This window comes from Tachyglossus aculeatus, chromosome 27 (assembly GCF_015852505.1).
Source record: "Tachyglossus aculeatus isolate mTacAcu1 chromosome 27, mTacAcu1.pri, whole genome shotgun sequence".
Classification (NCBI taxonomy): Eukaryota; Metazoa; Chordata; class Mammalia; order Monotremata; family Tachyglossidae; genus Tachyglossus; species Tachyglossus aculeatus.
In genome coordinates, this window is record NC_052092.1 from 2,505,410 (window position 1) to 2,532,173 (window position 26,764).

The following is a 26,764-nucleotide window of genomic DNA, read 5'->3' on the forward strand; positions in this document are numbered from 1 at the left end:
ACAGGGACCGTGTCCAACCCGATTACTTTGTATCTACCCCAGCGTTTAGTACAGTGCCTGGTGCACAGTAAGCTTTTAACAAATACCATTTAAGGGGGGAAAAAAAGAGAGAGCGAGAGAGGAGGAGAGAAGAGGGTTCAGAGGCTAGGTGGAACAAACTTTTTTCTGGGATCAGAAGTGATTCTGACTACTAGACTGTAAATTCTCTGCAGGCGGGGACCAGCGTTGAGGAGGCAAAAGTGCGAAACAAATATTATCATCACCACTTTCCAATCCCGCCCTCCCCCAGCCAAGCCTCAAGTCACCATCCCCACTTCCACCCTGTTTCCAAGGTTTGATTCCTAGGGGTGATCCGTTCACCGCCCCCACATCACTATTTTCTTCTCCCTGCCTCTCCTCCGCACCCCTTCTTTCGCTCCGTTTCCTGACTGAAGGAGTTAAGTGGGTGCCGATGAGTGGAAACGCAGTTGAGAAGGAATCAACTGCTGGGGAGTAAAGTCTGACTCTCACCACGGACTGGGCAGACTGACAGAGGAGACGAGTTGCCCGATCCCCCAGAAGGGTGAAGAAAGGGGAATGACGGGGTTGTGGTGGGCTTCCGTTCTGAGGCGTCTGATTTCGGTGGGGCTTGTTTTCCAGCGGGACGCTGCGTGGTTTTAAAGAGGAGAAGCAGAGAAGGGGTGTGGCCTAGTGGAAAGGGCCCGGAGGTGGGTGGCTTAAGGTCCTGGGTTTTAGCCTCGGCTCTACCCCTTCCCTGCTGGGTGTCCGTGGGCGAGTCACTTCACTTTCTTCTCTGTAAATTGGGGTTCCAATCCTACTCCCTCCCACTTAAACTGTGAGTCCCGTGTGGAGCCAAAGACTGCATCCAACCTGACGATCTTGTACACGCACCAGCGTATCGTACAGTGCTTGGCACATAGGAAGTGCTTAACAAGTACAATAAATTAGGATAACAATTAAGGGAAGCAGCGGAGCTTAGTGGATAGAGGACAGGCTTGGGAGTCACAATGACCTGGGTTCTAATCCCAGCTCTGCCACATGTCTGCTATGTGACCTTGGTTAAGTCACTTCACTTCCCGGGACCCCAGTTCCTTCACCTGTAAAATGGGGATTTAGACTGTGAGCCCCAAGTGGGACAAGAGATTATTAGGAGAAGGGCCATCCCAGGATTCTTCCAAGTAATGGAGATGAAACTCCCACCAGGACGGACCACGGCTCTGGCTCAGGAATGGTTTTCCTTACGGCTCTGTGTTTTTCCTTGGGTGCGACGACGATTCCCTCTGCCATTCCCAGGGATGCCGAAAACCTATTAGCTGTGCGTGCTCTGTTGGCTCAGTGCAACTTCCGCGATTACAATACTCAGATAGTTCATTCAGAGTTAAATGAAGCTGCCAAAACGCACCACTCAGCTTTAAGAGCCAAGATTGGACTAGTTCCTGCTCCAGATACTAAGCAGCATGGCCTAGTGGATAGAGTCAGAAGGTCACAGGTTCTAATCCCAGCTCCACCACGTGTCTATTGTGTGACCTTGGGAAAGTCACTTCACTTCTCTGAGCTTCAATTCCCTCATCTGTAAAATGGGGATTAAGACCGCGAGCCCTATGTGGAACAGGGACCGTGTCCAATCCGACTAGCTTGTATCTACCCCAGCACTTGGAATACTGCTCAGCACGTTGTAAACGCTTAACAAATACCATCATTATCATTACTACGAATCATCCATATTTCCACCGTCATCGACAGCACTGATCTTTGCTGGTATCTGGAAGTTTGGTTGCTTTAAAAAGCATCATCAATAATTCTTTTTCAAGGTGGGGGGAGTTTCCTTGGGTAACGGGCATCTGAGGTCAATTTTCACACACAATTGACACTTGTTTGAGTGTCAGCATTCCTGACTCCTGTAAAAACCCAGAGCTCAAGATGAATACTTGGATATTTTTAAGTTTTAGGGGCAACATTAGATTCTGATACCTTGAATTAAGCAGCCTTGCCTTTAACATTGCTGGATATGTCAGCTGGGGGGAGGGATAGCCGGCATTTGTTTGGCCAGTTGCAATCAATCAGTGGCAATTATCGAGCGCTTACTATGTGGAGAGCACTATACTGAGCGCTTGGGACAGTACCAAAGAACAGAATAAGCGGACATGTCCACTGCCCATATATTTGCAAACTCTTGAAAGGAATTACACATCTCGCCATCGTGAGCCATAAACAAGTTAGAACGAAGCCTGAAAGCCTAATTTTTATCCTGATCTTTCAAAGCAAACACAAGCCTGATCATTTCCCCTGGGTGAGGGAAAAAAAAAAATCCACACACTAAACTCAGGGAAACCTGGTTTGGAATAGGACTCGCGCAACCTGGCAAATACAGAATCCGCCTCTTCAGGAGGCGACTACCACATTCTACGGCTTAATTCTCCACCTCCTCCAAGAGGCCTTCCCTACCAAGCTGGCGCTTCCTCCCCTCCCGCTCCCTTCTTCGTCACCCTCCATCTTGGTTACCTTCCCGTCGTAGTGTCTGCCCTGCCCTCCGCGGAAACCGGCTTTTCTTGCTCGTAAGTCAAGGACACCGAGGAGGTCGTGTCAGCCTTGGCGATGGTCACTTCCTTGGCCTTCGAGGCTTCTTCGCCGCAGTGGGGGCAGTAGCTCGTGTCGTTGACTTGAGAGGCGCAGTCCTTGTGGAAGCGGTGCGAGATACTGCTCTCGGGCTGGCATTCCATGAAGCTGCCCTGAGACGATCGGGAGGGAGGGAGAACCCCAGAGAGGACGGATTAGTTGGGACTCTGGCGGCGAGGCGGGTTTTCCGAGAGACAAGCTCTTGGCAGGTCGGTGCGCCGTGGGACCGGCCTTGCCGCCGCCAACCCCCGTTTCAGACTTGCTGAAATGCCGCGGGCGCTCATTTCGTGAAGAGACTCTACTGGTCCGGAGGGGAGAAACGGAGGGCTGCCCTCTTTATGGGTCATGTTCTCAAGTTCCCCCACAGTGCCCGATACCGTCGGAATCGGCGGGGCCCGGAGAGGAATCGGGCAGAGGACCTGCCCTGCGTTCTCAGGGCTGAGGATAGCGACTCCATCGAGTGAGAGGCACTGAGTTGGAGAGACGGAGAGGGGCACTGAGACATGGAGATACACAGGGGCTTTGAGAAAGAGAGACGGCGGAACCCTGAGACAGAGAGATGGGGGGACCCAGACAGAAAGATGGAAGAAGTGTTCTGAGACAGAGAGATGGAAGAACTCTGAGATAGAGAGATGAAGGGGCTCAGACAGAGAGGCCGCAGAGCTCTGAGGCAGGGAGACAGCAGGGCTCTGGGACAGAGACACCTCAGAGACCCCAAGGCATAGAGAACTTGAGGTGGAGAGATTAAGAGAGCGCAGCTAAAGCCTGAAAGGCTTCTGAGTATCACCTACAGCAGGCCCTTTCCAATCAGCGAATGGTCAGCAAATGAAAGACGGTCAGTGACTCTACTTTGAAACCCCACCTCTGGCAACGCTTAGTACACTGCTCGGCACAGAGTAAGCGTTCAATAAATACGACTGAATGAACCAATGGGATTTCCCATGGGGCGGCTTCCCCACAGCGACTGAACCTCGCAGGCCGTGGCAGAATCGGTTAGGGAAACGGGGGGCGCGACACGGTTGACAAGGAGTCAGCCACTCAATCGGATTTATTGAACTCAGTGCGTGCAGAGCGCTCTACTAAGCACTTGGGAGAGGACAACAGAAGAAAAGACTCCTTCCCTGCCCGCAACGAGCTTCCAGTCTCGAGGGGGAGGCCAATAAGGGGGGCTAACGATTGGGTCGGGGAGAGGAGAGAGGGGTTGAAGCGAAGTGGAGATGATGATACCGTCCCCCGGGGTGAACGGGGGGCCACTTACAGCTGTGCAGAAGTACCCACAGCCTGGGCAGCACTGGTGCTTCACCATCCTCCCTCTGTGGTCCTCGCACAGTACCAGGAGCTGGACTTTATTGGACGGACGCATCAACTCGTGCTTAACCACGCTGTTGGTGCACCTGCCCAACTGAAATCAGAGAGAGAGAAACAAGGCTCGGGTCACTGCTTCAGTCGGTTGTACTTATTGGGCGCCTACGGAGCACTGTACTGACCGCTTAGGAGAGGACGATACAACAATCAACAGACACGTTATTTGCCCACGACGAGCTTACAGTCCAGAAGGGGCATGGGGGTTGGAGGAGGAGGAACCCTGAGAACGGTGCAGTATAGTGGACAGAGCACAGACCTGGGGGTCAGAAGGTCATGGGTTCTAATCCATTTGTCTGGTGTGTGTCCTTAGGCAAGTCACTTCACTTCTCAGGGCCTCAGTGACCTCATCTGTAAAATGGGGGAGACTGTGAGCCCCACACGGGACAGGGACTGCGCTCAACCTGATCCAACTGTATCTACCCCCACGCTCAGTACAGAGTCTGGCATATAGTAAATGCTTAAATAATAATAAAAATAATAGTAATGACTAGAGTTATTATTATTATGAACCCCGGAAAAATGAAAAACTCCCTCTCCTCATAAGGAAAAGAACCTATGGGGTCCTACGTTTTGGGCAGGGATCATGTTCGCTAATTCTGTTGTATTGTCCTCTGCCGAACGCTTAGTACAGTGCTCCAAACATAGTACATGCCCAGTAAATCCCACTGAATGAGTAATTCTACAGTTGGAGAGGCTGGGACTTTTGCAAGCACTTAGTGCAGTGCTCTGCATTCACAAATTACATCATCTGAAAAAATAGGGATTAAGACTGTGAGCCCCACGTGGGACAACCTGATTACCATGTATCTACCCCAGTGCATAGAAGAGCGTGCGACACATAGTAAGTGCTAAACAAATACAATAATAATAATAATTATCAATAATAACACCACTGATTAACGGACAGATAACAAGAGTGTAAGAGACAGGAAAGCCCATCTTGATGGGAAAAAAAGGCATCATTTGTTAACCTGCACAAATGTGAACCCAAGGAATTCATGCCCTGTAAAGACATTTATAATGAGGAGTATGCATAACTTAAGAGACAGCTTCATTATGTGAATTCCTCCACAAGGCCTCTACATTGTAAGCTTCTTGTGGGCAGGGAACATGTCTACTAACATTGTAATGTTGTCCTGTTGCAAGTGCTGAGTACAGTGCACTGCACACAGTAAACGCTCAGTATATATGCTTGATTGAAAGCCGACTTCATTTTGCCTTTATGAAAGGGGGTCAAGCCTAGAAGCATGAAGCCAGTATAGATGGCTAGTAGTTGGAAAAATTATAAATTATTTTCCCCACCCCCCAAAAAAAATACACATTAGTTCATTACACTTTCTCTTCTCAAGTTAGGGTGAATCTGTTTTAATATTCAAAGAGAAAAACATCTGTTGACTTACTGAGAGGAAACCGGAAACCTCTCGAATCCAATTTCACGTTAACACGCTTTGAGTCCCTAAACTGACATTTGGGATCTATTTATATGAGCACTTTAGACGGCATTCTTCCATTGCAGTATTTAAAAATCCAATGCCCATCATTGATTTCCGTTTGTTTGTTTTGTCCCCCTCTTCATTCTATTCAACTCTGAAGGGGAACCCTCCAACAACCAGCGTTTTATGTGGGTTTAAAATTTCGCTTTCAGGTTCTCAACCCCTAGGGATTCTGGGTTGCCACCACAACAGAATGCGGCTCCGATTACACCCACAACACCAATTTCGCCAGAATTTAAAAAAAGAGCAAAGTCATTACCAGACCCCAGTTTGCTCTTAGAGCAACATCTGAATTTTGGGAGAAGCACCAAGAAACCATCTACTGCTAAACTGACCCTCGCGGCAGACTATTTAAACTTTCCGTACGGGGTGGAGAGTTCAGCCTTAAGCTCCGTCTCCTGGCTCTCCAAGTGGTTTCCTACTTCAAAAGCCAGTTCCTCCTAATGCGCCAAAGAGACCCAGTTTTCCTCTGATAATTGGAGGATGCTGATTCTCACAAAGATCTCGTCCCACCTCCCCCTCCAAATGAGCTTTACCTCATTGTCCACACTTTCCGTTGCCATGCACTGATTGTTGGCTAACGTAGTGATCTCTCGGCTTTTGGGGGTCTCCATTCGACAGCTGCAGAGGGGCACTTCCTGAAGACCATCCGTTTCCACTATTTCTGGACCGTTAGAAAGAGCTACAATAGAAGAAGAACTCTTGATGGTTTTTGGTCAGAGCCCGAAAACCCCCCGTGCAGAAGATCAACCAATTGATGGTATGTATTGAGCGCTTGCTATGTGCAGAGCACTGTACTAAGCACTTGGGAGGGGATGACACAACAGAATTAGCAGATAACGTTCCCTGGCCCTTACAAGCTTACAGCTGTAGAGGGGGAGACAAGATAGCAGCCAACTCTTCACTATAACGCTTTGTGTAAATTGATATGGAATTTTCCAAGTCCGAACCTTAGCGCTCACTATTCAAAGCGGTCTGACGCCCATCAGGCCAACTCTGCCTTTGGGGAAACTAAGGCCCAGAGGAATGAAGCTGTTTTGCAGGGTCACTCGGAGGTAAGAAAGGCCAGCCATAACCAACCACCTACAGGAACGCTGTGAGAGAACTAGGGAATGCTTTGTTTGTTTTTTTTTTTAATGGCATTTGTTAAGCACTTACAAAGTGCCAGGCACTGTTCTAAATGCTGGGGTAGATACGAGCTAATCCTATTGGACCCAGTCCCCATTCCACATGGGGCCCACAGCTTTTCACCCCCAGTTTACCAATGAGGTAACTGAGGCCAGAGAAGGGAAGTGACTTGCGTTAGGTCACACGGCAGACAAGTGGCGGAGTCAGGATTAGAACCCAGATCCTTCTGACTCCCTGGCTCTAGACTGTGAGCCCACTGTTGGGTAGGGACCGTCTCTATATGTTGCCAACTTGGACTTCCCAAGCGCTTAGTACAGTGCTCTGCACACAGTAAGCGATCAATAAATACGACTGAATGAATGAATGGCTCGTGCTCCAGCCACGAGGCAACACCGCCTCTCTTCACTTTTAAGAGGAATGCTTATTTCTTCATGAAAACTTTCTTTGGAAAGAACCTCAGCACAACGGGCTCTAAAAGCAAAGTTGATGCAAAAATTGGGGTCACATTATGCTAGGTTTGGAAAAGCAGTACCTCAAAATCTCATATATATCTCTCATATGATATATATATATATATATCCCTCTTTAATAGTGTCTGGGAGCAGCGTGGAATAAGCCCTGCAAAGAACCTGGGCCTCACCCATAGCAAGCTTCCACAGAGAAAGAACAGACACACAGACAAGAAGGAACAGCATTCTCCCCGCCATGAACTGCGAATAATATTTCACTCCCGGCTTAGAAAAAGCCAAGAGCGGCATTCTCCTTAAATCACATGGTCTACTGGCTAAAAGCAACTTATATGAAGCCGGTAGGGACCTTCTTAGCTATAGATAATTAGGGCTCCATGGGCCCCCTTAGATTTTTTCCTCAAGGGCCAAGTTAAGATTTACTTCAGCCAGCAGGAAGGGGAAGAATTTCCACCCAAATTCGGGCCTACGCTCCCAAGGCAGAAGCGGTATTGCTTCCTTCCAGTTGGTGGGGTTTACAGGTACGGGCCCCACCGAGGCCGGGAACGCCCCGTGCCGACTGACAGGGTACTTAATGGGCCGGAAGTGCCGCTCCTTCCGGAGCCGGGAATGGATGGGACGGATTCGACCTTCCCATCTGCCCCGAATCCCCCACTGATGTTGACAGGGTGACCCCAAACTTAGGCCTGAAAAGTCAACTGCGAGGAACCACCTGGAGATGACGGAATTTGGCCCTTTTCGAAAAGAGACCTTCCAAGAAGGTGAAGCAAATCACTTTTAATTGTCACTTGGGGTGGGTGCTATGAACACAAATGCCCTTGTTTGTGGGGCAAACATGGCCAGCTCAAGTGGCTGAGAGTCATCAGGGGCTGAGTCAGAATGAGTCACGGCACCGGCTTTAAAGCCCTCCATCAGCTCATCCCTCTTCTACCTCATCTCGCTAGTCTCCTACTACAACCCAGACGACACACCGAACTCCTCTAATGCCACCTTACTCCTGTCCCTTGATCTCATCTATCTCGCCACCAATCTCTTGCCCACGGCCTGCCTCTGGCCGGGAACTCCCTCTCTCCTGATACGACAATTACTCTTCCCAAGCCTTACTGAAGGCACATCTCCACGAGGCCTTCCCTGATAAAGACCTCTTTTCCTCTTCTCCCATTCCCTTCTGCATCGCCCTGACTTACTCCCTTCATTCACACCCCCAGTCCCACAGCACGTATGTCCCTATCCATCACTTACTCATTTCTACTAACATCCACCTCCCCCTTTAGACTGTAAACTCACTGTGGTCAGGGAACGCATCTGGTATATTGTTGTGCTGTCCTTCCCCAAGCGCTTAGTTCAGTGTCCTGCACACGGCTAGCGCTCCATAAATACGACTGATTGACCGACTGAGTCTCGCTGGACGGAGACACAATCAAAGCTTAGGGCCGGCCCCCAATGACTCTGGAAAATTCTCCCACCTCCCGTCTTTGGTTTTGCCTTGCCCCAAAATGGTCCAAATTCTGCCACACTGTCGAATCTTCCTGAAGACAAATTTCATCCACCGCTGCAATGTCATATTTATGGAGCGTTTAGCATGCACAGAGCACTGGACTAAGTGTTTGGGAGAGGACGACAGAACCCGAGTTGGTAGACGTAATAATGATGATGACGATATTTGTTAAGCACTTACTACGTGCCAAGCACTGCTTAAAGCGCTGGAGTAGATACAAGATAATCAGGTTGGACAGAGTCCCTGTCCACAAGAGGCTCACGCTGTTACCCCCATTTTATAGATAACAGGCACAAAGAAGTGAAATGACTTGACAAAGGTCACAGAGTAGACAAGTGGTGGAGTCAGGATTAGAACCCAGGTCCCTCTGACTGCCAGGCCTGGGCCCTAGCCACTAAGCCACCCTGTTCCCCCCTAGCCTCACCCTCAATATGTTCCCTACCCTCAAGATGGACTTTGCCGGAGACACAATTTGATGTGGCCAGTTACAACCAGGAGAGGAGCTTCTCCCTATTAAGCTTAATGGCCACCTTCGCACGTGACTGGGAATCAATCAGTGGCTTTTATTGAGCGCTAGGTGCAGAGCACTGTACTGAGCGCTCGGGAGAGGACAAGACAAGAGAAAGAGCAAACACGATCCCTGCCCATAACGACTTTATAATCAATCCACGGTATTTACTGAACGCTTACTAGGTGCGGAGCACTGCACTTGAACGCTTGGGAGAGGCCAAGACAAAAGAATTAAAAGACGTGTTCCCTGGCCGATGTGCCAATATCTGCTCTTTAAAATGTCCAGAAGAGAATAATAATAATGATGATATTTGTTAAACGTTACTATGGGCCAAGCACTGTTCTAAGCGCTAGGGTAGATACAAGGTAATCAGGTTGTCCCACCTGGGACTCCCAGTCTTAATCCCCATTTTACAGATGAGGTCACTGAGGCACAGAGAAGTGAATTGACTTGCTCAAAGTCACCCGGCTGATAAGTGGCGGAGCCGGGATTAAAACCCACGACCCGTGACTCCCAAGCCCGGGCTCTCTCCACTAAGCCACGCCGCCGCGGAGGGGCATTGTAAATCAATGATCTGCAGATCTTATCATCATCATCAATCGTATTTATTGAGCGCTTACTATGTGCAGAGCACTGTACTAAGCGCTTGGGAAGTACAAATTGGCAACATATAGAGACAGTCCCTACCCAACATTGGGCTCACATATCTTATCTTATCTGAAATATTTAGCCTCCTAGGTTTCAACCAAATCCCCTCAAGTGATCAGGAGTTTCACTGATCTCGTTTTCCTCCCCGGGATTAAAACCCACAACCTGTGACTTCCAAGCCCGGGCTCTTTCCATTAAGCCACGCCGCAGAGGGGCATCATAAATCAATGCTCTGCAGATCTTATCGGAAATATTTAGCCTCCTAGGTTTCAACCAGATCCCCTCAAGTGATCAGGAGTTTCATTGATCTCGTTTTCCTCCCCATGGTTGACATTGGACCCAACAGATGGGGGGTTACCGTGCCGCCCTAAGCGCACTATGGGCAGGGAACGTGGCAGCTACTTCTGTCGTACTGTACTCTCCCAAGTGCTTAGTACGGTGCTGTGCACATAGTAAGTGCTCAATAAATACCACTGATGATTCAGTCATCTGAAGTCAATCAGTGATGGATTCAGGCATGAATCCCATCAAATGCTCCTATTAATATCCACCAGGGGGCATCACCTTAATGCGGAGGAGGATGAAGCCCCGCAAACAAAGAACCAAAATGGTACATGGCCGGATTTACAAAACTGACGCTCACCTTCGGACGGCGAAGATAGAATTCCTTTGACTCGCAGGTCTAAAGAATCCAGGGAAACTTCCATGTATTCCATACTGTTTTCCTGCCTGGACTGCTCGGTGCTTCCCAAAGATGGCTTGTATGTTTCTGTACCTGGTTGGGAAAGACACACAACACACCATCCTTTACAAATGCATATATTTATATTTTTATATTTATAATATATTATATATATTATATATTATATTATAAATATATTATATAATATATTTATATTTTTAGACTGTGAGCCCACTGTTGGGTAGGGACTGTCTATATGTTGCCAATTTGTACTTCCCAAGCGCTTAGTACAGTGCTCTGCACACAGTAAGCACTCAATAAATACGACTGATGATAAAGTAGAATGGTTCATAAAGAAGGGCCCCATCCATCACTAACAGGCCGTGCGTAGACTACTATTATTATTATTATTATTATTATTGATGGCATTTATTAAGCACTTACTATATGCAAAGCACTGTTCTAATCCTTGGAACAAATTCTATGACGACAGGGTAAATGAATCCCCCCCCGCCTTACCTCCGTCCCCTCCCCACAGCACCTGTATGTTTGAACATATTTATTACTCTATTTTATTTGTACATATTTGTTCTATTTATTTTATTTTGTTAATATGTTTTGTTCTGTCTCCCCCTTCTAGACTGTGAGCCCACTGTTGGGTAGGGACCGTCTCTAGATGTTGCCAACTTGTACTTCCCAAGCGCTTAGTACAGTGCTCTGCACACAGTAAGCGCTCAATAAATATGATTGAATGAATGAATGAATGAATGCACTGAAATCACACCTGTAGATGGAAATATCAGGTTGCAGGGGTCCCCAATTTCCCTCCCTTTACTTCTGGCAAGGCAGGACTTGCAGTTAAAAAGGATGGAAACAAACCCTCCAAAATCCCCCGCACCCAAAGTACCATCCGAGCAGTGACGTGCAAATCCCACTCTGCTCCTTCATCAGCTGGATGAGCTAATCAAATGCTGAAGGGAGATGGATGGGAAATCTAGCCCACCTAAACTTTGGTAGGAATAAAAATAAAATACTTGACTGCTGGTTTTTGAAGGTCAGTGCTGCGGTTGAGAAAGCAGTTTCATAATTCTAAGAAGCCAGGGGCGTGTCGGGAAGCGTGTGAGGGATCTGATCTGGATCTGAACCCCAAACTGGAGGCCCAAACGGGAAAATCCTCGACGTTCCTTAGAGGGGGAGGGGGAAGCCGGGAAGATGGGAAAGGGATGCCATCTTGCTCTTCGTCTGTCTGACATACGAGAAGCACGGAGCGGGGAGGAGACAAGACCAGAACTACGACAGAGAAACTGATCACGAAGCTAGGGAAGATGTGCATTCATACAGATGAAACAAAACCTGCCCCAAGTTGCTTACGGTCTGGTGAAAAGGTAGAAGGATAGGAAGAGGGCTTCTGGGATCCCACCCCAAGAGAGAGCAAAAGACAGCGGAGAAGCAGCGTGGCCTAGGGGAGTCGAAAGGACCTGGGTTCTAATCCCGACTCCACCGCTTGTCTTGGGCAAGTCACTTCTCAGGGCCTCAGTTCCTTCATCTGTAAAATGGGGGTAAAGACTGGGTGCCCCATGTGGGACATGGACTGTGGCCAACCTGATTAGCTTGCATCTACCCCGGTGCTCAGTACAGTTCCTGGCACATAGTAAGCACTTTAAAAACCATTTAAAAAAAAGGATGAAATTGCCCCAAGTACCTTTTCCCCATGGGGCAAATAGAAAGCATTCCAATTCAAGGGCAAGAGGAGACCCGTCAATGGAAAAGGGGACATGTCGTTACCTGGAGTAGTGTTTACAGAAAAAACTCGGGGTATAGAGGACTTCTCAAATTGCACTTACGCTGGCAAGATGAGAATACTAATAATAATAATGGTATTTGTTAAGCGCCTTACTATGTGCCAAGCACTGTTCTAAGCGCTGGGGTACATAGCAGGACATCAGCTGGTCCCATGTGGGGCTCACAGTCTTCACCCCCATTTGAAGATGACAGAATTGGGGCCCAGAGAAGTGAAGTCGCTTGCCCAAGGTCACACAGCAGACAAGTAGTGGAGCCAGGTTTAGAACCCACGTCTTCTGACTCCCAAGGCCGGGCTCTTGCCACTAAGCCACGCTGGGATCAATACTTCCTGGACAGAGTAATGGAGCAAGTTACTGAAAAACCCAGGGCACAGGAAGAGATAATCTCTAGTGGTCTGAACCACTGAAATCTGTCCTGAGAAACTCAACTGGCAAGCGGCCTTGAAAATGAGCTCTGGAATCTATATTCTCTATTATAAATTATTTACTGATATCTATGTCTGTCTCCCCCACTACACCGTAAGCTTGATAGGGGTTGCTAATTGTGTTGTTTTGTCCCTTGCCAAGCGCTTAATCCAGTGCTCTACACACAGTAAGGGTTCAATAAATACCACTGACTGATTACTGACTGTTGGATTACTCTCCCAAGTGCTCAGTACAGTGCTCTGCACACAGTAAGCACTCAGTAAATGCCATCGAATGACTGACAGTCTCCGTTACCACTGACTGATTACTGACCCTGTTGGATTACTCTCCCAAGTGCTCAGTACAGTGCTCTGCACACAGTAAGCACTCAATAAATGCCATCGAATGACTGACAGTCTCCGTAACCGAGACCGCTCCAAGACTATCGACAATGATTTCTAGTAGCCCCCACTGGCAAACGTTTAGGGTGAGAGTTTGCCGCCCCTCTTGCTTGGCTGTTTGGACCCACAGGAAGAGCCCTGATCCCTGTGCCGTGTGTGTTGGAGTACTGTCCTCCCCTAAGTGTTTAGTACAGTGCTCTGCACACAGTAATCCCTCCGTCGACACTACGATGAATCATGGTGAGTGCTCAATCAACCCGGTGATCTTGGATCTACCCAGCGCTCAGAACAGTGCTTGGCACCTAGGGTCTTGATGCCCCAGGGGTTCACTGGTCGCCCCACTCTGTCGTCATCGACCAACAACCGACAGATCGGCTCAGAGGGCAGCACCACCCCCAGCCCAGCCCCAACCCGGTTCCCCGAAGACCACTGTTACTTTGAAAGGGGGAAGTCAATGCAGTTACCGAGCCCGCTGCCTGGTTTCTTTTTATTTCTCCTCCTCCTTTTCCTGGATGGTTTGATCCACGGACTGTCCGTTTTCCCTTTTCTCTTCAGTAATTTCTTCTTGAGGCTGGATTCTGAGCTCTGGAGAACCAAAGGGATACTTGGATACACAACCCGCAGTCCCACCGGGTCTTGACGGCAAAACTTGGCTAGTTGGTTGTGTTTTCCACAGGGGACACCTGTTGAATCTTCTCGCGTCCACGAAACGACTTTAACTTTCCTTTCCGAAGTGTTTTTCTGGGGCAGGGCTTGGACTGTGCTCCGAGCCATTATAATCAATCAGTGGTATTGATTGAGCGCTTACCGTGTTCAGGGCACTGGACTAAGTACTTGGGAGGTGACAATACATCACAATGAGCAGATACGTTCCCTGCCCACAATGAGCTTACAGTCTTCGAGGGAGTACAATACAACAGAATTATCTGTCATACAATACAAAAGCACTCTGGGTTCACTTAAGGTAACAAAACACTAGGGCCACAGTGGACTCTTCTGATTGGAAGCTTGATGTGGGCAGGGGACTGTGTTCTCTGGATTCTTCCAAGTGCTTAGTACAGTGCTCTGCACATGGTAAATGGTCAATCAATACCACTGACTGATTGAGAGAAAATTAGGCCGGGGGAACTCACCACTTCCACTGATCTGAGTAGGAATCATACCGATCACGGCATTTGTTAACTGCTCACTATGCACCAAACACCATTATGAATAGGATTACTGAACTAGAATTGGACCCTCAGTTGAGCCAAAACCACTGTGAACGATACTTGGATTTCAGAAGCTTTTTTCAAGACATCTGAATACCTCCATCTACTTTCAATTTCAAAATAGAGCCCATTTCAATTTTTTTTACTCTCCCCTTTCCAGATGAGGGAACTGAGGCCCAGAGAAGTGAGGAGACTTTGCCCGCTGTCACACGGCAGACAAGTGGCGGAGCGGGGCGATGAAGAAATACCTCCCCCTGCCACACCCGACTTATTTGAGCTCCGTGGGCTCTCAGAACCATAAATGATAATAACTACTTGGCTCTAATACGACCTTTTGGGAACGTGACTGTAATTGTTGTATTGTACTCTCCCAAGTGCTTTGGACAGTGCTCCGCACACTTTAAGCGCCAATAAATACAACTGAATGAATATCAGACTAACGGAACCAAAGAACAAAACATGACCAGGCCCACGTCGCCCATCTAGACCCGAGAGATCCCATCAGTTTGTAAATTCCCAGAACCCTCTCCTTCTCGCTTGTCCTCACTTTTGGGACCAATTTCAATGAAAAAGACTGCCCATTTATAACACAAAAGCAGGAGCTCTGAACTAGCATCTTGTTAGGAAAGTCCACCCTGTTGAACATGAACAACTAATATATTCTACTAGAGAGCAGGGTGAAGCATCAGTAATTGTTCTGAGTGGGAGGCTTTTGCCGACTAATCCCTCACTTCCTCTTCTCCCACTCCCTTCTGCATCACCCTAGCACTCGACTTTGACTCCCCTCCCTCCGCCCCACAGCACTTATGTCCACATACATCACATATTTAGATTGATGCTCTAAATACTGTAAGCTCGTTTTGGGCAGGAAACATGTCTATTAATAATGTTTTATTGTCCTGTCCTAAGCGCTCGGGACACGCTCCGTAAATACCACGGGTAGATTGATTTGTGGTTGGTGATGGGACTTTGGTGTCCAGAGGCACAGTGGTTTTCCTCGAGGAGCGGGGACAGAAATAAAGAAGTCCTCTCCTTGCGCTCACCAAGTCAGACTCATCTCCATCCTCCTCTTCTTCGCCGGATTCCCCCGAATCCTGTTCCTCTTCGGATTCGCCATCTTCCACCTGTGCTCCCCAAGACAAAAAAGAATAGTCAAACCTATTCAACGAGTCCATAGGCACTGGAAACTCGCCCACACGTAGTCAGCGCTTAACGATTGCCGTCAATAGGATTCTTATTATTATTAAGGAAACGGGGATCATTTATTAACCTGATTCAGGCCCGAATGATTTCCTCCAACTGGAAGCGTTCCTTGGGTTCAATGGCAAATCTCCTCGATTCCTTTCCTAGCCACATCTTTTTTTCTCTCCTCTTTACATCCCCGCACATACGAGAAAGCACTCCAAGCCCAAATTACACACAACACACAAATGCAGTCTCGAGAAAAACAAACAGAACTGGAGTGAAGGCGTAGAATTTATAAAATTTCTTCTGGCCCCTCTCAGTTTTTTAAGTTGCATTTTGCAAAGGACTTGGGTCCCAGCTGACCTGCCTTGAAGCTTACCCTATCTTGGGCTGGCTCACAGAAGACTTAAGAAAGAAAACACACACCCATTTCTCCTGATTCTACCATCGCCCCTCTCTCTAATCTACTTTCATGTCCATCTCCCCCGTAAACTGTAAGCTCCTTGAGGGGCCTGAGGATCACGTCTACCAACTCTTCAATGCTGTACCCTCCTCTGTGCTTAGCCCAGTGCACGGCACGCGGTGAGCGCTCAATAAATAACACCGATTCACTCTCCCAAGATCTGGGGCCCAGCTGGATTGCCAACATCTTGGCAGGGATAAAAATCCTTTCTAATTCCATTGTCACTCTTGGTGACTTGGAGAGAAGGAGGGCAAGGGCGGTGGGGGAAAGAGTCATTCATTTAATCGTATTTGAGTGTTTGCTATGTGCAAAACACTGTACTAAGTGCTTGGGAGAATAAAATATAACAACAGACACATTTCTGCCCACAGCGAGCTGGGGAGACAGACATTAATGTAAATAGATTAAATAACCAAATTAATGATTTTGAGGTGGGGGGAGGGGGCTTAAGAGTTACACTGTGGGCTTCTCTTAAGGAACCCATATGTGAGTTGCAATTATTGAGCACTTACTGTGTGCAAAGCACTGTACTAAGCGTTTGGGAGAGGATGACAGAACAATAACCAGACACATTCCCTGCCCACAATGAGCTCACGTCCCTAGTCGAAGCCTTTCGGTCCCTAACTGCTTCGGGAGTACCTTTGGGGCATGGTCTGTTTCGGAAACGCTCTCTTTAGAAGTCCTGCTGTCTTCTGCAGGATATGCAGAGGGTTGGTCAGTCCCCCGATCATCCTCGTCTTCCAACTCGTCCGAATCCTCTTCGTCCGAGTCCATCTCTAAGCTCTCCCCGTTGAGGTGAAGGCTACCGTCTCCTAGGTCCTTGTCGTTCTGAAAGGCGGGCAGGGATAGAGCCCGGCGGGGGCCGTGTCAGAGGATGAGGTGCGATGGAGACCCTAAGCCACCGCGGGAGGGGTGACCCCATGTGCCGGATAAACGGGGAAGAAGGCGGGCGGGGAGGCGCCCGGGACACGCTTCGCATTCTCCGTCGAGCCCCACGGATGCCCTGCTTCTCCCTCCTCACCTTGACCCCCGCGGTGGAATGAGTTATGCTTTTAAACATCTCAATCATCGTCCTCTGTTTCAACCCTTTGGTCTTTTTCTTGGGAACCAGGCTGTAGGTTCCCATTCTCCGTTTTTTCTTCCGAGATACTGCAGCTGCTAAGACAAAAGGCAAGCTGGCTGAAAAAAAAAAAAGAGAGAGAGAGAAGAGAAAGAGCAGAAAGGAAGGACTAAAAAGACAGGGAAATGCTATTCGAATACACTTTGACGGATATTATGGATGAATGACTTCCAAGAATCATCTCTATCAAGAAATATTTATTGCACCTGGCTTTTTCTGCCTTGGTGATACATGTTTTGTATGGCATTTGTTAAGCACTTACTAGGGGCCAGGCACTGTACTAAGCACGGGGGCGGATACCAGCAAATCAGGTTCGAAACTGTCCCTGTCCCACGTAGGGCTCACAGTCTCAATCTCCATTTTCCAGATGAGGGAACTGAGGCCCAGAGAAGTGAAGTGACTTGCCCAAGGCCACACAGTAGAGACGCGGAGGATGCGGAATTAGAACCCATGACCTCCTGTCTCCCAGGCCTGTGCTCTATCCACTAGGCAATGCTGCTCTGTAGTAACAATCAACTGAAAGGTAGCTATAGTTAATGGAAAGGAGGGTCTTCCGGGGGCAGTCTGCCATGCCCGCAGTTCTTTTATGTCTTATTTTTAATAGCACGTGCTTAATGGTATCCGTTAAGCACTTACTATGTGTCAAGTACTATTCTACGCGCTGCAGTCGATAGGAGGTCAGACATAGTCCCTGTCCCACATGGGGCTCACAACCTAAGTGGGCAGGAGAAGAGGGACTGAATTCCCATTTTGCGGTTGAGGAAACGGCAGCCCAGAAAAGTCAAGTGACTCTCCTGAGGTCACACAGCAGGCAAGCAGCGGAGCTGGGATTAAAAGCCAGGTCGTCTGGCTCCCAGGCCTGGATTTTATCCGCTAGGCCACATTGCTTCTCGTCCTGTTCAACTTGTACCTAACCCAGGGCTTAGAACACAGCTTGATGCATAGTAAGCGCTTACCAAAGACCAAAATTATTACCAATAATCCTTACAGTAACATATTCTTAACCAATAACAGTGATTCTGGCACCAAAATCGGGGAAGACGCACTCCCCAAAACACCAACATCATCATCATCCCAGCCTGGTTAAGGGTGTCAACGAGGTTGATTCCGGGGTTCTTTGGGTGAGGCCGCTGAAACGACGGTTTTGCCACAGAGGTCAAGCCCACCCACGAGACTGGAGTTGATGCACCTCCAACCCCAAGCTCTGTTACCCAACCTCGCTTGACCCTTGAACCCCTCAGAGGAGGCAGCGGCGGGGAAGAGAACCAAGAGAGATTGTGACTCTCTCAGAGGGGTGGTTCCGACACTCGGAAAGGCCGGCCCACTGGCTAGGCTCACGCTAGTTTTGCTCTTCGAGCCGACTCTGGGGCCGCCGAACGCGAGAGTGGTGGATTAGGGTCCGGAGATCGGATACGCGTGCTTGTAGAGGCGTTGCCAGACACATTTACTCCTGTCGGGAGATAGCGTTTGAGACTGCTTTGAGGTGGCAGAGCCTTGATGGGAATACGTCTCAGGGACTTGTCCCCCCCTCCATCCCCCGCACCTCCTCCAGGGAGGATGAGGAAGGAGAAGACTGGTCGTCTGCACATGAGGGCCTTTCTCCCGGCCTGTGAAGCAGTGTGGCCTAATGGACAGAGCACGGGCTTGGGAGTCGGAAGGATCTAGGTTCCAATCCCAGCTTTGCCACTTGTCTGCTGGGTGACCTTGGGCACTTTTCTGTGCCTCAGTTACCTCATCTCTAAAATGGGAGTGAAGACTGTGAGCCCCATGTGGGACATTCGCTTCTATCTCCCCCAGTGCTTAGTACAGTGACTGGCACATAGTAAGCCCATAACAAGTACCATTAAAAAACAAAAGATGTCATGAAATTCAGTGGCCGAAGACAACGACATCAGCCGAGAGTCACCCTGGGTCTGACTATCCCAGAGCTAGTCCAAAGCGCTGAGAAAATTATCCCTTACCCGTTAGCTCCTCAACTAAACTGAGGAACGAAAACTGCCGTGAAATTGAATGGAACGGCACGGGAAATGAGACGAATCACGGCATATTGAACGGGGCTTGGGTTTCATTGAGGGCCAGAAACTCAGCTTTGGACACGCTTCCAGGGAAGAACCAAAGGCCCTCCAAGACTGGAAAGTCCAGAAACTTTCCTCGACCGGAAGACGTTTCTGTCTTTCGGTTATCCAACCAAAATACCTGGCCAGAATCTCTGAGATAACACTGTTAGAAAAATACAAATCGAACTAGTGGCCCGCTGAATAAAAAGTTCCTGCTCCCAGGTTCCAAGCCATTCTCATTATTTGGTTGCCGGCATTTTGGGGAGGCGTGTGTTCTCATGACAGGCTGGTGAAATTCGGCTCCCAGACTCCCGGTGATCTGAATCTTTTTTTTTTTTTTAAACGAAAGAGAAGGTCATTATTACTATTGTTATTATTTTTTAATACCCCCTTTCCTTTACCTGTCTGTGATTTTGCGGTGGCCACATAACCCTGGTTCTGAGGTAGCGACTGATGAAGGGACGGGAGAGGGGGTAAAAGCTGCTGTTTTCCAAACTCCGAGACATTTTTGTTACTGTCCTCGTTGGGTTCCTTAAGATCTCTAGCATCTCGCACGTCGCGGGAGTCCTTATTTGCTGTGTGCTTCAAGACAAAGAGAATTAATGACCAGGTGTGCGAGAAGAGGCTGCCATTCAAAATTATATACTCAAGTACTTCGCCCTCTCTGATCGGACCGATCAATCAACGGATTCGACTTAGCAACGACTGGGAGCAGAACACTGCACTAAGCGCTTGAGGGAGGCCAGTAAAATGGAGTTGGTAGACACCACCCCCACCAACAGTACTTACCCCCAAAATCGATCGATCGATGGTATTTACTGAACGCTTTCTGGGTGCGGAGCACTGTACTAAGCGCTTGGTAGTTGGTAGACACAATCCCTGCTCACAGTATTTTCCCCCAAATCGATCAAAGAGCACAACTGAGGTGGGACCGTTGTTTCAATTTTAGCTCTTCCTGTATATCTTTGAGATTTCCTACTCCCCTGAGGTTTTAAGCCTAGGGATGGGAAAACAAACCCCTTAAATTCAGACCGAATGAGGCACGAAAGCAAAAGCCCAGTGGCCCAACGAACCATAAAATAAATACGTCAGCAATACACGGTCAACAGATTTTACGTCCACCGAGAAGTAGCGTGGCCTAGTAGAAAGATCACAGGACCAGTTCTGATCCCGGCTCCTCCGCTTATCTGCTGCAAGGCCTTGGGCAAGTCTTTTCACTTTTCTGGGCCTCAGTCACCTCATCTGTAAAATGGGGATTAAAACGGTGAGTCCCATATGGATGTGGACTGTGTCCAATCTGATTATCTCGGATCTACCCCAGTGACGGGGACATGGTAAGCACCTATAGAGCACTCCCTTTATGCAGAAAACTGTACTAAGTGCTTCAAAGGAGGGGGCAATACAACAGAATTAGCAATCTATCTGACATGATTATATCACTGAAAGCTCCTTTAGTGAAGGGATTACTTGTAAATCCATTACACCAGGGGCTCAATACTATGCTGGGCAGTCAACAGGTGCTCAACAGATACTACTGATTGACGTAAAGGAAAATGGAAAGCAGTGTGGCCTAGTGGGAAGAGAGTCAGGGGAGCTGGGTCCTCATCCTGGCTCCACGGCTGGCCAGCTCTGTGTCCCTGGGCAAGTCCCTTTGCTCCCCGGGGGCCTCAGTTTCCTCATCTACTAAATGGGGATTCCATACCTCCTGCTTAGACGGTGAGGCCCCTGGGGGACGGGGACCGTGCCTGACCTGATTTACTTGCAACCACCCCAACGGTGAGAACAGTGCTTGAAGAGAAGTGCTTAACTAGAAAAAATTTCAAAAAACCTCAATGGAGGATTCTGAAGAGTGGAGAGAGGCGACCCCAGAGACTTTTTAGAAAGATTATTGGGCCTGGGAGCCAGAAGGACCCGGGTTCTCATCCCGGCTCCACCACATGTCTGCTGTGTGACCCTGGGCAAGTCACTTCGCTTCTCAGTGCTTCAGTTACTTCATCTGTACAATGGGGATTAAGACCGTGAGGCCCTTGTGGGAGAGAGACGCTGTCCAACTCGATTATCTTGTCTCTATGGTACTTTAATAGTGATTGGCACATAGGAAGCACTTAACAAGTACCATCATTTATTTGCTGAGTGCTTATTGTGTGCAGCGCACTGTACTAAGCACCTGGGAAAGTATGACACAACAGAGTTGGTAGATGCATTCTCTGCCCACAACGAGTTTACGGACTAGAGGGGGGACATACGGTTAATATACAGTTTCCGGCCATAAGGATGCAGAAACGCGGGATCGTGGTGGGGGGAAGTGGAAGGATTTGCGAGTCACCCCAGAACACAGTAAGCTCAAGCAATGTGGGTGGAGAACTGCTACTATTAATGTGGGACCCTCAGGGAATCCTCTTACTGAATTCCATGACGGTTTGATCTTTACTCAAGCAAGGAGCTCAGTTTCCCCCAACTGTACTTGAAGTAGGATGTGGAGAAATTTGTCGTGGGCCCAGGGGAGGCCAAGCTAATTGACTAAAGGGGATGAACATGGGACCCTTGAGGGAAGGCTAAAGGACCCGAGGTGGTTTGGCCTGGAGAAGAGAAGGTAAGAAGTGACTTGCAAAAAATAGGGAAAATCTCTTACGTGCTCCGAGACAATTTACAAGTCACTGTCCCTAACTCCACAGAGGCCCAAATAACACCAAGTGGCCTTAAATGACCAGGGAGAAGCACAGCAGCCTAGTGGATAGAGCCTGGGCCTGGGAATCAGAAGGAGCTGGGTTCTAATCCCAGCTCCGCCACGTTTAAGCTGTGTGACCTTGGGCAAGTCACTTCATTTCTCTGGGCCTCAGTTACCTCATCTATAAAATGGGGATTAAGACCGTAAGCCCTATGTGGGTCAGGGACTGTGTCCAACTTGATTACCTTGTATCTACCCCGGTGCTTAGAACAGTGCTTGGCACATAATAAGTGCTTAACAAGTGCCATTATTAGTATTATTAGACATCAGGAATAATTTCTTGACTATCCGAGGCATAAATGACCACCTAGAACAGAATGAGTGACATCTTTCCTCAATGGTTGTGACAGACCCCTTTTCAGTTCTAGGTTTCCATGAGAGGATATCTCCCTACTCTTCACAACTGTGGGGAAAGATTTAGACAGGGGATAGATAAGGCTCCTGGAAATATTTTAGGATGGAAATAAATCCCTCAGAATTATGCATCTGGAACCTTCCAAGTTCAGTATTAATCAATCAATTGTTTTTATTGAGCACTGAGCTATGTACTAAGTGCTTGAAAAAGTTCCATATAACGAAGTTGGAAGATCCGTTCCCTGCCCACAATGAGCTTCATGCTTTGAAATAACTATTTCCATGCGTTTTCATTTACATAATTTAAAATAATACAATTTTAATTATGTAAATGAAAATACATTCAGTTTTCAAATGAGCTTTTGAAACCATCACATTAATAAGCCACCACTACTTTCTGGACATGGCCATCCAGATAGCAAATAGTTTTTTTTTAAAAGCCTGAAATCGATTGTAGCCATGACCATCTATGTTGCTCAGAGGGAACTTCTGAGTAAAATATAATCAAGTTCCAGCACATCTTTCAAATCTAAATTGGAAACTACAATGCCACTGCCCTGACAAATGTGAACAATGAATCCACGGAACAGTTATTTCATTACGAGCATTTAACTAGGCAGGGAATTGTTCCTCGAAACGGTGAATAACGAGACACTCAACTCTTTCTAAGTCGAAACTTAGAAAGTGCCTGAGGACAACAGCATGGCCTAGCAGAAAAAGCACGGGCTTGGGAGTCCGAGGACCGGGGTTCTTATCCCGGCTTTGCCAAATGCTTGCCGTGTGACCTTGGGGAAATCACTTCACTTCTCTGGGCCTCAGTTACCTCATCTGTAAAATGGGGATTTAAGAATGTGAGCCCCGTGTGGTACAGGGACTGCGTCAGACCTGAGTAACTTGAATCGACCTCAACGCTTAGAAAAGTGTTCGGCACATAATAAGCCCTTAAAAGTACCATCGTTATTACCATTATCCTCTGTGCCTCAGTTCTTCTATTCTCCCTCCTACTTAGACTGTGAGCCCCGTGTGGGATGGGGACTGTGTCCAACCTAACAACTGCATCTACCCCACCGCTTAGAACAGTGTTTGACACATAGTAAAGTCCTTAAATACCATAAAAAAGGAAAGGGATTTGTTTGGATTGGAAAATGATTCAAGAATATGGTCCCGATCATCATGCTAGATAAAGAACACATCCTGAAGATGGAATGATTTAAGTAGAAGAACTGCCGAGAAATGCAAGTAGCTCTGGCTCCTAGCCCTGAACGTCACAAGTTTTTTTAGAGACGCAGGGCAATTAAAATTTTCTTCAATTCTGACAGTCGTACATATCTGGGTGGAAAATCCACTCAGGCCTGTGTTCAGCAAACAGAATCCGAACAGCCGTGTTTGATGTCTTATTTTTTAATTGAGGTACAGAACAAACAATTGTAATCCCAGATCCTGCCAAAAAAAAAATTAAAAAATTAAAAAACAACAAAAAAGTCTCCTGGGCCAATCAGGTTTCCCCAACATTTGACAACTGCATTCCTAGCAAAAATAAGACAGGAGAAACCGTGATCTCCCCCTTTCTGTTAAGTAACAATTGAACTTGAAACAAAAGGAAAAATATATTCCTTTTTCAAATATTTTGACTCAAAACCATAAACTACAGTTAAGGACCTGGGGTCTAATCCCAGCTCCGTCTCTAGTCTGCTAGGTGACCCTGGGCAAGTCCTTTCGCTTCTCCGTACCTCGGTTCCCTCATCTGTAAAATGGGGATTAAGACTGTGTCCAACTTGATTAGTTTGTACCTGCCCCAGCGCTTAGAACTGTGCCTGGCACATAGTAAGTGCTTAACAAATATCATTAAGAAAAGAAAGAAAACTAGATTTTGAGATTCGCTTAAAATTTCCAGACACAATTCAAATAAAATGTTAATTTTCATAAGTAGAAACAGGTCTGCCGGAGAATCCCTTAAAAAAAAAATAGATGCAATTTGAAAGGAAATCAATATCCTTCTTGTGTGACCAGCTTCTTTCTTTGTGCCTTTTTAAGCTCTTTGTGGGCAGGGACTGTTGCACTGGATTTTTCCAAGGGCTTAGTACAGAGAAGCAGTGTGGCTTAGTGGAAAGAGCCCGGTCATGGGTTCTAATCCCAGCTCTGCCACTTATCAGCCGGGTGACTTTGGCCAACTCACTTAACTTCTCTGTGCCTCAGTTACCTCATCTGTAAAATGGGGATGAAGACTGTGGGACAACCTGACTACCCTGTATCTCCCCCAGCCCTTAGAACAGGGCTTGGCACATAGTAAGCGCTTAACAAATACCATCATTATTATTTTTACAGCACACAGAAAGCACTCAATAAATACCATTCATTGCCTGACACGCTGTAAGATCTGAGTTCTAGTCCCGGCTCTTCCGCTTGCCGGCTGCGTGATCTGGGGCAAGTCACTTAATTCCTCCATCCCTCAGCTTCCGCAGTTGGACTGTGAGCTTGTTAGGTGTCTATCAACTGTTACACTGTCCTCTCCCAAGAGCTTAGTACAGTGCTCTGCATACAGCAAGCGTTCAATAAATACCATTGACTAATTGTGGAATGGGGATTCAATAGCTGTTCTCCCTCCTACTTATGGAGCCGCACTTAGGGCAGGGACTGTGTCAATCATTCAGTTCTTCAATCGTATTTATTAAGTGCTTACTGTGTGCAGACCACTGAACTAAGTGCTTGGGAAAGTACAATACAGCAATAAAGAGTGACAATCCCTGCCCACAATGAGCTCACAGTCTACAGGGTATTTACTGAGCACCCACTTTGTGCAGAGCAGTTTACTAAGCCCTTGCAAGAGAATGATACCACAGAATACCAATAGAGATGCCAAGGTAAGTAAAGGGAGGTGGTCCCCCAAGTTCTACGAACTTGCTCCCGTTGGAAGGAAAGTCTGTGACAGGTGACTGTGGGAGTTCCACGTGTGCTTTACCCTTGCTCTGGAGAAGAAAAGATCAGCGGGGGCTGCCTGATGGAAGCAAAATGGACCCAACTAAATTCCATCCAGTGACGGAAAACCGGAGCCATTTCCCCCTCCCCGCTGCGGACCCCAGAAGGAAACCACGACGGAGCCCCGCGTGCCGGGGAGAGGATACGTTACCAGGTTGGGGATGGATTTCGGCATCGTCTTCCGGGCCCTGTGGACCTTGACGTCGCTGTTGGGGGCCGGGGCTTTTTTAGCGTCCCGCTCCTCGCTGCCTTCCCCGGCCTTGGCCGGCGACGCGGCTTGGATCGGAGCCAGCGTGCTCAGAGTTCTCCCTTTGCCGGCTCCTCCGGGGAGGGTTTTGGCGGCGTGGCCGGGCAGCGAGGGGGTCGGGGGATTGGTAGTCCTTAGGGCCTGCTCTTGGGAGGCGGCTTTCGTGAGGATAAACCCATTGCTCCCCGTGACGGAAGTCTGTGTGAGCTCGCTCGTCTTGGCGGCATTGGGCTTCCCCGCTTCAACGTCTCTTTCCGAGAGCCCGTTCTCGGCGACCCGGCCCAGCTTGGCGGCCGGGTCAGGCTGGGTTGCCTTGATGCTGTCCTGAGTGTTCTGGGCGGGGCTCGGGGGGTCGTTGGCTTCGCCCCCCTCACAGGAGCCATTGGTTTCCACGTCCGTCACCAGCTGGGGCTCCCCGCCTTGCTTCTCGGCAGAACTTTCATCGGCCGCCATGGCATTACACCCTGTGGGCAAATGATATCAATAACATTGGTATCTGTTAGGTTCTTACTATGTGCCGGGCACTGTTCTAAGCCCCGGGGGTAGGTACGAGGTAATCGTTGGACGCGGTCCTTATCCCAAATGGGGTGCACGGTCTTAATCCCCATTTTCCAGATGAGGATACTGTGGCACAGTGAAGTGACTTGCCCAGGGCCATATAGCAGACAAGTGGCAGAAGGCACAGGGGGGCGTTGATCCATCCATCTATTCTATTCATTATTATTAACAATAACAAAAATTGTGGCATTTGTTGAGCACTTTCTAGGCCCCAAGCACTGAACTATACCCTAGAGGGTCGATAAAGATAGCCAGTCAGGACACAGTCCGCTATTGTCACATGTAACGATACCACGAGACTTTTACGCCTGTCGTCCACAGTCAAGTATAAACTCCTTGTCGACAGGGCAAGTCGCTTCACTTCTCTGGGCCTCAGTTTCACCTGTCAAATGAGGATTCGATACCTTTCCTCCCTCCTACATAGTCTGGGAGCCCCATGTGGTACCGAGACTGCGTCCGATCCGATTCCCTTATATTTACCCCAACGCTACACCAATACGTATACTACTGGCCTAGTCATTTCCCCTATATTGTTTCACACGGGGCTCATTTTCCGAAGCAACCTAATGGATGAGGGAATAAGCAAGAGTGATGTCTAATCAGCATATGCTCATTTTTTTTAAAATCAATCACTGGGGGGTATTCATTGAGAGCTTAGCCTGGACTGACCAGATTCTGGAGAATTTCGAAGGCAATATTAATAATAATAATAATGGCATTTCTTAAGTAATTATGTGCCAAGCACTGTTCTAAATACTGGAGTAGATACAAGCTGTCCCACATGGGGCTCACAGTCTTAATCCCCATTTTACAAATGAGGGAACTGAGGCACAGAGAGGTGAAGCGGCT

The 26,764-nt window shown here is 48.1% G+C and overlaps 1 protein-coding gene across 5 annotated transcripts in view; it reads right to left on the reverse strand.

Moving 5' to 3' along the window:
* The window catches only part of EHMT1 (euchromatic histone lysine methyltransferase 1), a 111,620-nt gene that overhangs the window by 20,319 nt on the left and 64,537 nt on the right, over positions 1–26,764 (reverse strand). For 3 of the 5 annotated variants that reach the window (XM_038767799.1, XM_038767796.1, XM_038767801.1), the window contains exons 3-12: positions 25,262–25,821; positions 19,454–19,634; positions 16,897–17,054; positions 16,515–16,703; positions 15,271–15,351; positions 13,481–13,601; positions 10,370–10,501; positions 6,011–6,156; positions 3,875–4,018; positions 2,503–2,729 (exon numbers count right to left, since the gene is read on the reverse strand). In XM_038767799.1, coding sequence (XP_038623727.1) covers positions 2,503–2,729; positions 3,875–4,018; positions 6,011–6,156; positions 10,370–10,501; positions 13,481–13,601; positions 15,271–15,351; positions 16,515–16,703; positions 16,897–17,054; positions 19,454–19,634; positions 25,262–25,821 — 1,939 coding nt within the window. The remainder of the gene's footprint in view (positions 1–2,502; positions 2,730–3,874; positions 4,019–6,010; positions 6,157–10,369; positions 10,502–13,480; positions 13,602–15,270; positions 15,352–16,514; positions 16,704–16,896; positions 17,055–19,453; positions 19,635–25,261; positions 25,822–26,764) is intronic. The other 2 variants (XM_038767798.1, XM_038767797.1) reach the window with 2 other exon arrangements.